This window comes from Lepidochelys kempii, chromosome 7 (genome assembly GCF_965140265.1).
Source record: "Lepidochelys kempii isolate rLepKem1 chromosome 7, rLepKem1.hap2, whole genome shotgun sequence".
NCBI classification, from domain to species: Eukaryota; Metazoa; Chordata; order Testudines; family Cheloniidae; genus Lepidochelys; species Lepidochelys kempii.
The window spans coordinates 10,315,411-10,331,209 of record NC_133262.1 but is presented as its reverse complement, the minus strand read 5'-3'; the positions used below and the strand labels follow the sequence as shown (position 1 = coordinate 10,331,209).

Genomic DNA, 15,799 nt, shown 5'->3' with positions numbered 1-15,799 from the left:
TTTGCTGGCAACAAAGGATGAAAACTAGTTTGATTTTAATGGCTGTCTGGGTGGATCACATGCCCGCTGCTGTTTCAGAATTTGGGAGTAGACATTGCCATTTAATCACTTACCGAAAACTGATTTTGCCATTAACTGTTGTCTCCACAGAAGTAGAAATATATTTTATAAATCTGTGTTTAGTTTAATTTACACATCCTTTCATGACTGGGCCAAGTTCTTTAAGGGCATTTATTCTGCTTCATATAAATAATTGATCAGCCAAGTTAATTTACTTCTGCCTGACTTGGTCAACCTTAATTAACTGCCCTGAAATAAAGACTGAACTTTTTGTTAGCTTAAAATCTTTACAAGTGTGAAAAGGAAGGGCTTTATTGTAAAATTTGTTGCACTAATGCGGTTGCCAGGGGAGGGAAATGTTGTATATTTGCACTGCTACAGTAGTTATATATTTGTTAAAACCTCCACATAACAATAGCCAAAATAAAATGAGTTTTGTGAAAAGCTCTTAGATGCACAGGTTGGGTTCAGGGTACGTGGCCTAGACTGATGCTGGAAGCATTTAGAGGGAGAATTTCAAAGGCACAACGGGCAGCTGGGCACCCAAGGCCAGATTTGTCATGGTGTTTAGGCACCAAAAGATGCAGATAGGCACCGAGTGGAATTTTCAAAAGCTCCGCCCTGAAATGTGGTGCAAAATTAAAAGAAAAAAAACCAAATTGAATAAATAAAACCTGTGAGCGGACAGCCTATCCTGTGCTACAAAAGTGTGCTCTCTGTTCCAGCACTACTTTGCTTTGTACTTTCGTGAGACTTCTTCCTACGCCATTAAATGTATTCACTTAGAAAATAATATTTTGCATACCATGCATCTTTATGCATGGAACTGTGTTTAATTTATCCTTGTGCATAAAAATGAACATAGAAATGATAGAAATTGCTTGTTTTCATAAAGCATCACTCTCCTGACCAAACTTATTTGCTATCGTTTGATTAATTAGGGTTGTATTTAGTACAAAGTTTCCTTTTTGTGATACTGGACATAAAGGAGCAACAGCCCATCTCCCACATGGTATAATCCTAATTCATGCTACAAACCTTGCTTGGGCTCCTTCCTTCCAATGTAAATGATAGGCTTTGGCAACAAACAACATTCTCAATAGCCTGGAACAAGAAGTCGCGCTTCTTCCGTGCCCATCTATAAAAGATTGTCTCACCCATCCTCAGGGGAACATCAGGCTGACTTATTTGGGCATGCTCAAAAAGACCAATAATATCCACTATGTGGGAGGGGCTCAAATAGCCTGCGCTCCCCTGCTGTGACTCCTAATGATTGCAGTGTATTGTGATTATTTACATCAAGTCACATGCTGACTGTAGCTAAGGAACAAAGTGTTTTATCTTCTGTGCCCCTACACACATCTTATCTGGAGGAGGAGTTTTGGCAATGTCTGTTTGTCTTTGCACTGTTGTCCAGCCAGGGTTACATTTTGAGCTGGTAGACAAAAAGTGAGCAAGTTTTAGACATAATTTGCACAGAGGTTTTCACCATTTTCATTTATTTGATGTTACAGAGTTGTTTTTTAAAGAGTTCTGAGTCTGCAGAATTATGTTTTCTATTAAATTTGTAGGGCCCAAACTAGTCCAGTCTTCTTTTTTCCTTTGTTGAGGATCAGTTTGCAAAATCCATTTCCAATTCCTTATGCGCAATGGCTTCTGCTCATTCTCTCCTGACCACAGGAGGTAGGCATAGCCAGAACTCATGCATGCTACTGTATTTTGAAATGTAAAATAAGAGTACAAACATTTGCAATGAAAAAAGTTCTCAGAAAACTCAGTAGTCTTCTTTTTTTGGGAAAACAAATTAATTGAGAAAAATTGCAACATTTTCAACATTTCCTTCTGTTCTGGGAGGATTTTGTAACCTGAGATGCAATAAATAATTTTTTGACTAATTTTCTTATGAATTATTTCCTGAGACCTAGTGATTATGCATTGATTGATCTGCTCCTCAGTGATGCCAGTCTCCTCAAGGCTTTTGGTACCTTTGGGCAGTGTTTTTTTCTAACATATGTTTTGACATCACCAGTGTTCTTAATAGTTTCCCCATGTGTCTGCTCCAGGATAACTTGTTCGTTATCTACCGAAAGAGCTTGGGAACGGGATGTCTTTTTTCACCGTTCAGGTACAATTTCTTTTTTCACTTTTGTTTCAACTGGTGTGGTATCAGCTGGAGGCACATACGGTCAGTTCTTTAGCGCTGTCAGAAATGAGCACCCTTCCTAGGACACTTACAGCTTTTTCGGGCTGCCATAAAAACTTCATAGCAATTGACACCTGTGTCTTAGGCCAAAGGTGCTGCCATCTTTCCCCCAGGGACTGTGTGTTTCAAAGAGATGAGTTTAAAAAACTAATCAAATGATAACTCTTCATGTTTGACCAGATCATCAGGTGATGTAAATTGAAATAAGCCTTCCTTTATTCCAGTTGAGAATCTGGCCCTAAGTATAGATGAAGAGAGAAAGATTAAGGGTTTTTAGTTTATTCCCCTCTGGTTAAAGGAGCTGTGCCTTTTTTACAGTAGTGTGTAGGAATTGAGTAATATTACTTTAAATATATCGAGTCCATTGATGTCATCTGTGTTTCAGAAGCCACCAGAATCCTGCTAGAGCTGCAAGGGATATATCTATATAGGTAGATAGATAGATATAGAGAGAGAGCTAGGTCTGACACATTGTATATGTTTAGCAAACACGGCTATTACCATGCCTGTGTGGTTCCTTCATGTAACGTGTGTAAAGAGCAAAAGACAACATGTACTCTACATCAGAATTGGATCAATTTTAAGAACAAAATGCATTGTCTAGTTACATACAGAAAGGTTTTTGTTAATTTAGATCTGTGAAGTTTTACAAGGAAACTGACAGAAACAGTATAATGAAGCTTGTAGTCCTTTTGTCTCTTTGCATGATTCAGAGATCCCACAGAGTGAATTGAAACAAGTTTCCATAGACTAGATGAAATTTATTTAAATGTAAGCAGAACATTTGAATCTGTTCTACCACCTTTCATAAATGTGAAAGAGGTGCATAGCATGTAGGGTGAATAGATCCTTAGTGTCTGGAGTGGGGTCTTTCTTATGTTTGGTTTCCCCAGCCTTGATTGTGAATCAGAAACTAATGCTAATGTTGTAGCATGCATATGACAAAGCCCTTTTTTAGTCAGTTGCTTCCCAGATAGGACATCTTGGTTATTAGCTTTATGGAACATCATTATGAATATCCAAATTTACCAAATTAGTGAGTGGCATATGTTTGTTTGGCTGCAGTGTAGCGCAACCCACAGAGCTAAACAATAACCGTAGTTGGATGCTACATGTCACTTAATGCTTGACAGTTGGGCTACTCTTGAAATGTTAGTGAAAGGGGCTGCTTGCTCTGAGCAGCTAACCCAAAGAAGTTGGCACTGGAAGGAAAAAACCTTTCAGTCTCCAACAAATATCGTACAGTAGATGTCTCAGGGCTCAAAATTATGCCTGTACAGATTTTCTGGGGAAAGTATTTTCCCCTAGTACTTTTCCATTAGAAATGCATTGCTTTCTCTCTCCTCTTTTGATTGATGTTTTCCCACATGTGCTGGGAGGGGGAATTTTTCTTCCTGTTTCTGAACTGGTTAAGAGTTATTGAATTTAAACAGGTTTCTCCTTAAATATGGGCCTTTTATTGCCAGTGGAGAGCAGCTGAAAACAAAAGATCTGCTTTTCTGGGCTGCTCATTGAAATTCAGATGGAGACAGGCAAGCTTTCCTTACTGATGCCTTTGGGGAAAGTCTCTGTTGGGAAAGCATCCTGTTTTCCTAATTCTGTTGTATATACGACCAAGAACATACTACCTCTAGCTACTAATGGTCCGTATTGCCAAGCACTGCTGTGAAACATTTACTGTGTGTCTGTCTTTCCTAGCGAGTAGCTCTTGTCACCATGGGCAAGTGATTCTGGGCAATAAAAAGAGGAATGAGGAACCATAAGGAAGGAAGGATGAGACAACGGAAACAGACAAAACTAATGGCATTTTAATCCTTTAACATTGGGGCTAGTGGATTGAAATACCTATAATAGAGCCAGTCAAATTGCACAAAAAGATAATCGAGAATAGTTTCACAAATAAATATGGCAACTTCACTTTAGTATTATTTTTGGAGTCACATTGTTCCCAAGTTTCAGAGTTCTCACCACAACCTCTTTGTTCATGGAAACTTTCAAGAATCCCAGAACTTTCAGGAATTTTAGCATAAACAATGAGTTGTCCAGTAATTCATCACTGAAGAATGTTATTTGCTATTCATTAGTCTCCAGATTAAAAGAAAAAAATTGTCATCCATTTAAAGAGGAGAACTTATATCTTTAACTTAGATGATCGGTCAGACACCATGATAATGTATTGCAAATGATCAAAGTCAGTGAATGGTTTGTGAACAGCCCGTGGACTAAAATTTGTGTTCATGTAAACTACTTGACAGATATCTACAAATAGTTAATGTGTTCACAAAGGGGTCATGATTTCTACGACTGCTTCACAAATAAGGGCCAGTATTGTTCAGATACATTGTTTGTTGCAAATACTTCAGCTAATTCTAGTTGTAAAGTAGTATCACTAAGGTGTATATTAAGTCAGATGGATAACAGTAACTAGGAGATTTACTCAAAGGGCCCAGAATCCTGTGAGCGGCTGAATGAATCCTGGAAGAAAAGAATTTGCTTCAGGGAAAATTGATGGCGCTCAGCACATTTCAGAGGTTGCTCGGCACCTTGCAGAAACCTGAAATATCTCTGGGTAGTTCATAGTAATGAAAGTTGCTAATTTGACAGAATCCTGGTGTGAATGGAAATCTGAATACTCAACGGTCCAATTCAGCTTTCTGCGTCTGTCCACTATGTATCAAGGTTTTGTTGTTGCCCATAACATGTTACACAGAATGACTTGTCAGTTTTGAAGTAAAATATACAGATGTAATTAGAAAATTGTAATTACTGATTTTGTGTGTTCGTTTGAAAAATATTTTTTTCTGTAAGGGTAAGTGTTGAGCAAATAATGCTATATTTAGAAATAAACTGGTAACATGAACCATTAATGAAAGATAAATTGTATGAAGGGAAATGACACATGTTTATAGCTTTGACAGGATTTAAAACAGGGCATGTCTCCTTATATACAGCAACTGTTTTAACAGCTGCTTTTTTTTTTTTCTCCTCTCCTAAATTATTTCAGGTTTTTGAGTCATGATGCAAGAATCTGGGATTGAGACAAAAAGTAACGGTTCAGCTATTCAGAATGGAGCAAGCAGTGGCAACCATTTACTAGAGTGCAGTCTGCGGGAAGTGAGATCCAACGGTGAGACACCTTCAGTTGAAATTGGGGCTGCAGATTTAGCACATCTTCAGCAACAGCAGGTACTGTACGATATATTTACAACTTCACTTCCTAAAGGGGGGGGAAAAAAGTATTTAGCTCTTAAACCCTCGATATTTGCCAGTCAAATAAATGGTTAGGAGGGCCTTCATACATGTGTATGAGATATACCCTGTAATACTTAGATAAATGCAATCATAATGTAAAGGAAAATTTGCACTTCTCTTCTCTTTCCAATGAGTGCCCTTTCTCCTGAACTCATTGGAAAGATCCAAAGATCACAGTCCATTTCTGTTGTCTAAATGTGTAGAGCCTGGTCGCTGTGCCTGGGTGAACCACTGTATGCTAGTTTCCAAAATATGTCACTGGTTGGAAGAATCACTAATTCTGAGTTTTGTTTTTGCAACAAATTTTAATATAACCTAGCATCCTCTATCAACAGAGTCTTTTCTGTTAGCTAAATGGTTTGTCGAGGTTCCTACTGCAATGAAACTAAAAAATTAAATAAAATGAAATCATCACATCAGTCCTGTTTTTACGACAGAATCATCCAGAGCAAAATTATGTATTCATGTGTTCCCTATGTATGTTAATTATTACATTTTAGACAGAAGCGATTGAGTTCATCAGTGTTATTGTTAGTAGATTAGCCATATAACATGTTGTCTTTTTTTTTTTCTCTCCCTTTATAAAATTTTGAAACCCTGGTTAGAGGAAGACTTATAGCAAACTGCTTAGCCTGTATCATTAACACATTTTTGGAACAAAGGCTGTGCTACAACAGTCTAGTGAATGTGTTTATGCTTAAACCGTACTAGCTGTAATGCAGTAAACATTCTTAAAACCTTTTAAATAAGCTTTTGGCGGCTGTGCAAGTCTCTCTTAAGTGCGCAGTATCATTTCAGCAGGTTGTTGTGGTGAAGAAAAACCTGCAGTTGAAAACAAGGCAAAACCGAAGGCTTAAGAAGTAACAAGTAGCCAGGTTTGCCAGTGTAAGACAGAAAGCTTCAGATTAAGCAGATCAGAGAAATGTATGATACTAAATGCAATAGACTTTGGTTGTTTGAATCATTTTCATTCTACAGGTTTTTACTTGAAGTGAGAATACCATCAGTGAGAAAGTCACAGCCATGCTGAATTCATTACTGCAGTAGTCACACAAAACCACGGATAAAATTTCAATAACTGCAGGCCATAGTTGAGTAAACAGTTGCACTGAAACTTAATTCCTGTTGATTTTTCCCTCATTCTTCGCCAGGGGCACATTCTGATTCGTAGTGCAAAGACAACAGGGGTTACGGCTTTGATTAATATAGGACAGTAGAAGAGAATTAGAACTGTAAAATACGTTAGAAGTACATTCAGCACCAAGGTCTGCTCTTAAAAAGGCTTCATATCCAAATGAATTAATTACACTTCTTTGATTTGAACACTATGGAATTTTTCAGTCCCGTGTTCACCCCACCCCCTTTGTTTAGTGATGCATGAAAAAATAAATGACCCAAATATAGCATTTGGTAGACCAGAAATACACAACTGGGATGTTTCTTCCTTATCACCAATTATTAATCTACACTGAAGCTATCACCCTTGAGCATTTGTCAGTGCCTCTCCTTAATCAACCAGAAGGATCGCTGTTGAGTGAGGTAACAACTTAATCTTGTATGTAATGTTCTGTATCATTCAACAGCCACCCATTTGGTCAATTAAGGAGAGAGACTGATGCATTCCAAAAAGAATTCTGTGGGGTCCTCCAGCCCACTCCCAAACGATGCCCAGAACAGCTGGATGTGCTTCCTCCATCATGCTCCCAGGCCCTACCAGACCTGGGAGTTAAAGATAGAAATTGATTGGGGGAGAATTTCTTTATGGTGCAGATTTTGTAGGATTCTCATTTGTACTTAGTTTTTACCCTTTGCCTGTATCTCTTTTGCCAGTAATATAATAGCTTTTGATTAACATGCTCTCCTCTAGGTTTGCAAAGGCCTTCTTGTTTTGTGTTTTAATTCTACTGTTAATTTGTTTTGATGAGTCTCTTTTCTATTGAGTTTTCTTTTTAAAAAGTCAGCCGTTTGCTTCGTTTATAACACCTCTTTAAAAAAGAATGCAATATCTAAGGGACTGTCAAAACTAGTGTAATAATGTATCAATCATTGTGTTTTGAAAATAGTTTTAAATGCCGGAAAGAAAAATGTTTTCAGACTGCTAATGCAAGCATTTACAGATACGCATACAACACAGAGCATAATGTTTAGATGTTTCTCCATATACAACATATGCTCTCAGGTCACTTGACAGAATGCGTGCTAGATAACGCTGCTTCAATACAAATGAATGGTTATTTAAATAAAACAGCTATTTCTTAAGAGCATTTCAGTCTAAGTGTTTCTTTATGCCACCTGGCATTTGTGTTTTCTGAAAAATAAGCAGAGAGTAGATTGAGCGCTTGGCTCCTCTGCGGTTTGCTGGTTAACTGCATTCCCATGATGAGCAATGGTCAAGCGTGAGATGCTGCCATGCAGTGCTTTTGGATAAAGCACTTACTCAGATTTTAGAATTTGAACTCTTTTATTAAGATTGTGACTTTCAAGGATCGACAACATGTGTTTCTTTGAATTATGGAAACAAACCTTTTTTTAAAAAAAATGGTTGATTCAGGAGGTTTTAACAAATTTACAAATCCATTCACTTTTGTAAATCTTATATCCTAGCAAAACATCAAGTAATGCTGGTATTCATCATTTTGGAGGAATGAAATGGATTGTGGGTACTCTTGCAATCAGGGCAGGGATGAATCTAGTACAAGTACTATACTGTCTTTGTCATTAGTTTGATTCCACTGCAGGAGATAGTGCAGAGGAAAACTAAATAGGTCTTAGTGCTAATATTTCTTGTAACATGTTAAATCATCCTTTGAGTAGCAAATTTGGGGCTTAGTTCTGTAATACTTACTCAAGATGAGTAGTCCCGATTAATGTCAGTGGCAATATTTGTGGAGTAAAATACTATCTAGAAGAGCTAAGGTGGTCCTTTGTGAAGATGGCAGCTGGGGAGATGCGAAGAGAGATAAAATTAGAGAGCTGTATGGAAGGGGATGAGAAGAATCAGCACCAGGAATGGACAGAAAGCGTAGTAAGAACACATTCTCACAAGATATTAGCGCCTCCTAAGAGAGGCAGTTATCCTCCTCAGCTTCTCCTGTGTTCAGTGTGAGTTGAAGATGTTCAGCATCTTTCAGAACTGGGTCTTTTCTCAAGCACTGGTTTTGTTGACTGTTTTCTGCCTGTGAGACCTCAGGTAGAGCATCAAGGTAACCTAGAGCATCAGACTCCACAAGTAGAACTGAAATAGACAACTGAAGCAGAGCATTGGAGCAGCCCAGAGGAACTCCCAGCTGCCTAAACAGACAACAGGAGTGAGACAGAACATTGTAATAGGCCAGAGAGGCTTCGACAGAGCAACTGAGAACTCTGGCAATATCCAGTTGCTTACACAAATCACAACCTGAAGAGTTCAACAAGAACGTCTAATGACCGAGGGGCTTTTAAGAGTCATGATGCCTCAAGGGAGCTGTAATATAACAGCTCTTGCCGACCAAAAGTAATGACTGCAGATCTTCTTTTAGTGTGAATTGGTGCAGCTCCAGTTACTTAAATGGAGTTTCTCGGATTTACCTCAATAGGGAATATGACCCATTGATTCTGAAGAACCATATAATGTTCAGTGTAATTTATTGTAACTTGTTACTGTACATTAAAGTGTTATTAATTTATTCATAGAAAGATAAAAAATATGAATGGAGTGAAAAGGATGGGACATAAAGGTGAATTCCAGCAAGACCTGAAATGCTCTGTTGCATGGTGGTAGAAATGCAAACCTCTCTACGTCCATAGACGGTTCCAGTTTGATACCATAATTTCAAGTACTGCCCCAAGAGTCTAAAGCTCCATATCTTTTGTCTAATCCAGAATTCTTTTGAACTTTTAGGAGGTATGACTTTAATAGTAATTTGTTGACAGATTAGCTGCAGAGATTGCAAAGAGTTTATTTTGCAAAACTGGCAGACTGATATCAGTGTTCTCTTAAGGAAAAAAAAAACACACTGCTGTTTTGCAATTGCTTGCATTTATTGACAACCAGTGCTGAGCTGGCAGAATTGGAATGTTTGTATAATGTAAACCTATAGCTTGCCTGATGCAGTGTAGTGTAGTTTTAGGTAGTGCATAGATTACTTGATAAAAAGGGTTACAAGGTGACTGCTTTTATGTCAAAGTAGAATAGCAATATAAATGGAAGTGGTACATAGAGAAACAAGAAGGAAGTTTATATAGAGAATTGCACTTTATGTAAGAAAGTTTCTTTCCATCGCTTTCTTTGAACTGGACTATACTGTAATTCTCAAGTGTCACTTAACTTTCTGAAGAGTTTAGCTAAATAGTATGTTTAACCTGTGTCTGCAAAAATAAGGTAAGCAGTTTTTTAGTGAGCAGAATTTGATAAAATGTTGTTTAATTTTCCATTCATATTTCCTACTTTTACACCTTTATTTACCTTTGAACAAATGCATCTGATAAATTGGCAGACAAATAGAACCCTATTCATATACATGAGATATACAAAACATTCACACCTCTCACAAAAGACATTTTGGCCAAATACTGATACCTTACACACAATGAGTAGCTCTCTACTCCATAAGTAGTCTAAGTGACTTCAATGGGACTGTTCATGCGTAGCAAGGTGCTATGCAATGGCAGTATTGAGATTTAAGTTTCACACTGAGGAAAACAAGTGTCATAAGGGATATATGGTTTCACCAAACTCTTCCATATCAAAAGAAAGAGGAAAATGTGTGGTAAAGTGGTTATGATGTATATTATTCAGTGATTGCTTTAATTTGGTAAATTAGGAATTTCAAGAGATTTATTTTATACTCATAGACTTTAAGATCAGAACGGACCGTCATGGTCATCAAGTCTGACCTCCTGCTCTGCAGCCCACAGAATCTCACCCACCTACTACTGTAATAGACCCTAACCTCTGGCTGAGCTACTGAAATCCTCAAATCATGGTTTAAAGACTTCAAGTAACAGAGAATTCACCATTTACACTAGTTCAAACCCATAAACACTAGTGACCCATGCTGCACAGGAAGGCCAAAAAAATCCCAGAGTCTCTGCCAATCTGACCTTGGGAAAAATTCCTTCCCGACCACCAATATGGTGATCGGTTAGACCCTGAGCATGTCAGCAGAATAGAAGTCATTCAGTATATGTCAGAGTACAAATGAATTGAATGCTGTCACATTTTTTAACAACACATTTACTAACAGTTTCATCTTTTAAAAAACATGAAAGGAGGTTATAAATTGCATCAGAAATGTTATGGTCCCACTGATCATGAAGTGGACTTATCTCTTTAAAACAAAGCTACCAAAGTAGATCTTTGATAAAAGTCTTTGTTCCATATTGACACAACTGGGATAGACTAAACTTGTTTGTTAGGCTTTAAGGTAAAACACATTTTGAGTTACTTTTGTTGGGAAGATATGGGGTGTAATTATTAAACTGCTGTTGTCATTGAAAGAGCCATTTAAGAGTATAGATTAAACTACTTACAGGCATCAGGATTGTGTCTAGTTTTGCATTTTACTGCACTGGTAATTCATGATTACAATAACCTCATCAAAGATCAATCTTATTGTAGAGTCTTTTTCAGCACGGGGAATAAAAGACAGACTTTCCATACATTGTAACTTAGTGTTTTTATCGCTCAGGCCTTTTCCCCCCAAGTTCTCCGATCTCCCAGCATTGACTGGAAGGTGACATGATGTCTTTTTAGTCATTCAAATCTAATAACTTTTAATCTGAAGGTTAAGTAGTGAGATATAAACTAAGAGATGATAATATCAATTTTATGTTCACTGAAGGGCACAATATACCGCTTTCTAGTAGAGGGAAAATTGTGCGTAAAATGTCTTTTGCTTTTTATCAGAAAAGCTCTGGCTCTGCGAGCTCAGAGATGAAGCAGCGCTAGCAAAATTAACCAAGTTTTAACATAGAATGGCTACCTTGCCAGGATTTTTGAACCAATGATTTTTTTAATAATACAGTTTTTAGCTCTCTTGTCAATGAACCATGCTGAGAACATTCGTGCAACATTCTTTATCATCTCTGCTACTAATGTCTTTTGTTATAACCACTTATTGACATCAACAAGACTTAAATTATCTCTTACTGCTGAAGGGTGAGGGGAAACTGCTGCTTGGTTCCACTTGCTGAGCTTTTTTTAGTTTAATTTTGGTTTGTTTCTAAAATCATTGATAACCACATTGAGGCTATGGGGCCTCCATATTTGCGGTGTGTGTGTGTGTGTAAGTAAACTGGGTCATTGGGCATCTGAATTATGTGTACATCTAAATTTGGAAGCACTCTTTGGAACTCTGCTCCTGTGGGGTTTTATGGTATAACTTTTTACTTTAAAATTAAAACTAAACAACCCAGTAGCAAGTTAAGTTTAAATTGACTCTTCAAGGAAATATGGTTTTTGAAATGTGTTGTTTTTGGTTTTTAACCTAGTATATTGTATGAAAAGTCCCCAGTGAAATGACAGGACTGTGCTGTTTTTATAGACTCACACTCTGCTCTTGTAAAATTTACATGCCTATATTTGCTCATGCTTACTCATCAAAGCAAAAGAAGTTATATATTCACCAGTTAGCCATGTTAGGGGAAAATAAACAAGGGGACATTTTAAAGCTACTATTTAAAGCTAGTATTTGTTTGCAGTGATAGAGAAATTCAGTGGGTATGGGATATAAATTAAAAGTCTGTTTCAAATGATTGATGTTATTAAAACCATTGTAAGAGGTTCTGTGTACTTATGGGTTGTATAATAAGGGATGCAACCAAAGTTTTGGTCAGTGATAGGGCAAATATAAAAAGGCATTATTCCTAATAAGATATAATGTGGTCTTGAACTCACATAGAACTCTTCTTCATGATGGCCATAGGTCCAGCAAGGCTCTTAAGCATGTGCCTAATTTAAAGTGCATGAATAATCATTTTAAGATCAATGGGACTGATCATGCATTTAAAGTTAGGGATGTGCTTAAGGACCTTGCTGAACTGGGGCTTAAGTGATTTCAGACCAACAAGAATATGCATGGAGTGTTGAAATACTTTAAAATAAATTTCACTGCTTAGGAATAGAATACATTTTAAAATACATTGTTAATGTGAAAGAGCAGGCTGTATTCGGGACTCCATTATCACTTTTGGAGGTAGGATAATGTTGCATTGGTTTTACAAATTTCATCCTACCAGTCAGCCTTTGCTTCACAGAGGTCGTGTCTTACAGACATGATTTTGGTCCCACTTACATTACATTTATACTAGTGTAACCAGAGGTAGGGCTGATTTACACCTATGTACATGAGACCAGTAATGAAGTTCTGTGATTTTCTCTTTTTGTGGGCCTGGATTGTGTTGTTTCTCTTTTGGAGCTCCATTGTACCACAGCAAGTGAAAAGGAACTCAGCACTAGTTGGACAGAATGTTTGCAAAACGGCAAGTTACACTGTAAATAGTGAAGCTCTCACATATGGTACGTTTCACTTTTTTTTTTAATTTAAATTTGATTCACAGTTTCTAACTTTCATGCAGAGCATCTCAGGTAAACAGAATTATTATTCTAAGTTAAATGTTGTGTCTGTTTTTAAAAAATCAGTTAAAATAGTGCAATAACATAATTTAAAGTGTTACAATATGGCAAATGTAATGAGCATTGTCAGCTGTGTCGCTATTTTGTGAGTTTTGTTAGCCACCATGACTGTTTTAAAACAAAATTCATTTGGAACTTATTTTAAATTGAGCACGTATTTTATTTTTTCCGTATGAACCTATAGATCTCTAAAATAAGTGTAAAATCAGACATTTCTGAAGTGTCAGCTTTATTTCAGGTTCAGCTTTTCAGTTTATTCTTAATCATATTTCTTGTTTTTCTCTTCAAGGGTTATTTGGTAGTAAAAGTAATGCTCTGTAAATACAGGGCTAGTAGTGCTAGATAAAGTTAGGCCATTTCAGATGTGGCTAAGAACTGCACAAATTTAGCAGTATAGCTCTGCCAAAACATTTCAGATTAAAATTCTAAGGGCTTGTCTACCCGAACACTTAATTCATGGTAAACTGGGGTGTTAATCTACCCCCAGTTAGGCTGCTTCGTGCTAAGTGTCTGTGCGGACCCTGTTGCCACACACTAAAATTTCCCTAGCGCAGTTTAATCTAGTTCCATTTCAAAGCACACTGTTGAACTTTCAGTGCTCAGCAGCAGGGTTCCCACAGGCACTTAGCATGAGACAGGAAAATGCAAGGTAGATTTATGCACCGGCTTGCCACAAGCTAAGGCCACGTCTACGCCTGAGCTAGGGGGGTGTTTCCAGCTCAGGTAGATGTGCTTGTGCTAATTCTTGTCGAGCGAGCACACTGAAAATACAAGTGTGGCTGTGATGAGCACTGACAGGGACGAGCAGCAGCAAGGGCTAGCTTCCTCAGATACAAACTTGTCCAGACCCCATGGGTACATATTTGGCGTGGCTAGCCCTCATCACTGCACGTGCTACCCCAGCTACGCTATTATTTTTAGTGTGCTAAGCTCAATTAGAATTAGTGCGAGTATGTCTACCCAAGCAGGGAATCACACCCCTGGCTCAAGCTGTAGGCACAGCTGAAGGTCACGTCTATACTACAAACTTCGGTCAATGCAAGTTATGTCAGCATAAAGCCATTGTAGTTAGTATATCGCTTGTATAAATGCATACTTGGTGCCTTCTGTTGGTGCGCCTACTCACTGGGAGGGCTTTTATCGATGTGCAGTGCATCATGGGTAGATATCCCAGTGTGCAACCTGCCACCATCTAGCACATTGTCTTTTGTGTATTTTTGGCAATACATGGTTGGGCCAAAATAAGTTGCACAGGGGAGACCGAGAGCAAGGGTTTAACTTCCCACAGTGCAACTGTCTCCACCCCATAATGTCACCCGTAGGCCATAATTTTCGCACCTGTTTTCAAAATCCTCAAAACCCATGCGCACCCTCTCGCGGTCTGCCATCTGGCAGAAGCATGGAGCCTTCAAAGCTCTGCACTATTGTCATAAGCATTGCAAGCACAGGGTGCACATACAAGCGGTTTTGCAGAGCTGCAAGAAGAACCAACTCAGCAGAGAATATGACAATTTCTTGGAGCACAAATTGCTGTGGGACATGGTGAGAACCAATTCAAGGTTGTTGGTGGGGTTCAGGGACCATTTACAGATTGTGGAGTGCTGTTGCTGGGCCTGAGAAACGAGCACTGACTGTTGGGATTGCATCAGAATAAAGGTTTGGGATGATGAGCAGTGGCTGCAGAACTTTCAGATGTGCAAGGCCACATTCCTGGGTCTGTGTGCCGAGCTCACCTCACCCCAGCCCTCCAGCACAGGGGCACCAGAATGAGAGCTGTGCTGTCAGTGGAGAAGCAAGTGGCAGTCGCTCCTTGGAAACTTGCAATGCCAGATAGCTACTTCTCAGTAGGAAATCATTTTGGAGTTGAGAAATCCACTGTGGGGGGTCATTGTCATGCAAATGTGCAGGGCTGTTAATCATCTCCTGCTATGCAGGACTGTGACTCTTGGCAACGTACAGGACATAGTGGATGGTTTTGTAGCGGTGGAGTTCCTCGACTGTGGTGGAGCATTACATGGCACGCATATCCCTATTTTGGTGTCAAACCATTTTGCAACAGAGTATGTCAAGAGAAAGGGCTACTTTTCTATGGGTATGCAAGCTTTGGTGGATCACTGGGGGCACTTGACTGACATCAGTGCTGGCTACTTAGGAAAGGTGCAAGATGCTCGTATTTTTAAGAATATAGGACTTTTCAGAAACTACAAGCAGGGACTTTGTTTCCTGACTGATGGATTACCATTGGGAATGTTGTAATGACTGTAGTGATCCTGGGGACCCAGCCTGCCCCAGGCTCTCCTGGCTTATGAGGCCATACACTGGCCACCTTGACTGCACTGAGGAAAGATTCAGTTACTGGCTCAGAATGTGCAGAATGACAGTTGAATGTGCTTTTGGTAGATTGAAGGGATGCTGGTGGTGTTGACTCACAAGATTGGATCTCAATGAGAATAATATCCCAATGGTTATTGCTGCCTGCTGTGTCCTGCATAGTATCTGTGACGGATAGCGGGGAAAGCTGCTGCCAGGGTGAAGGGTGGAGGTGGCTGTCTGCCGAGTTTGAACAGCCAGACACAAAGGCTAGTAGAAGAGCTCAACACAGAGCTACATGGCTCAGGAAAGACTTTGAAGGAGCAGTGAGCCTCAGTAATGCTTTGTGGTGTACTGAG

General features: G+C 38.7%; 1 protein-coding gene across 20 annotated transcripts in view; it reads left to right on the top strand.

The window, feature by feature from the left end:
• Positions 1 to 15,799, top strand: part of FOXP1 (forkhead box P1) — a 493,539-nt gene that overhangs the window by 281,211 nt on the left and 196,529 nt on the right. For 19 of the 20 annotated variants that reach the window (XM_073351104.1, XM_073351110.1, XM_073351096.1 and 16 more), the window contains one exon: positions 5,268 to 5,449. In XM_073351104.1, the coding sequence (XP_073207205.1) occupies positions 5,279 to 5,449 (171 nt within the window). In that variant the 5' untranslated portion in view covers positions 5,268 to 5,278. Of the gene's footprint in view, positions 1 to 5,267; positions 5,450 to 15,799 lie in introns of those variants that run through there. The other variant, XM_073351109.1, reaches the window with a different exon arrangement.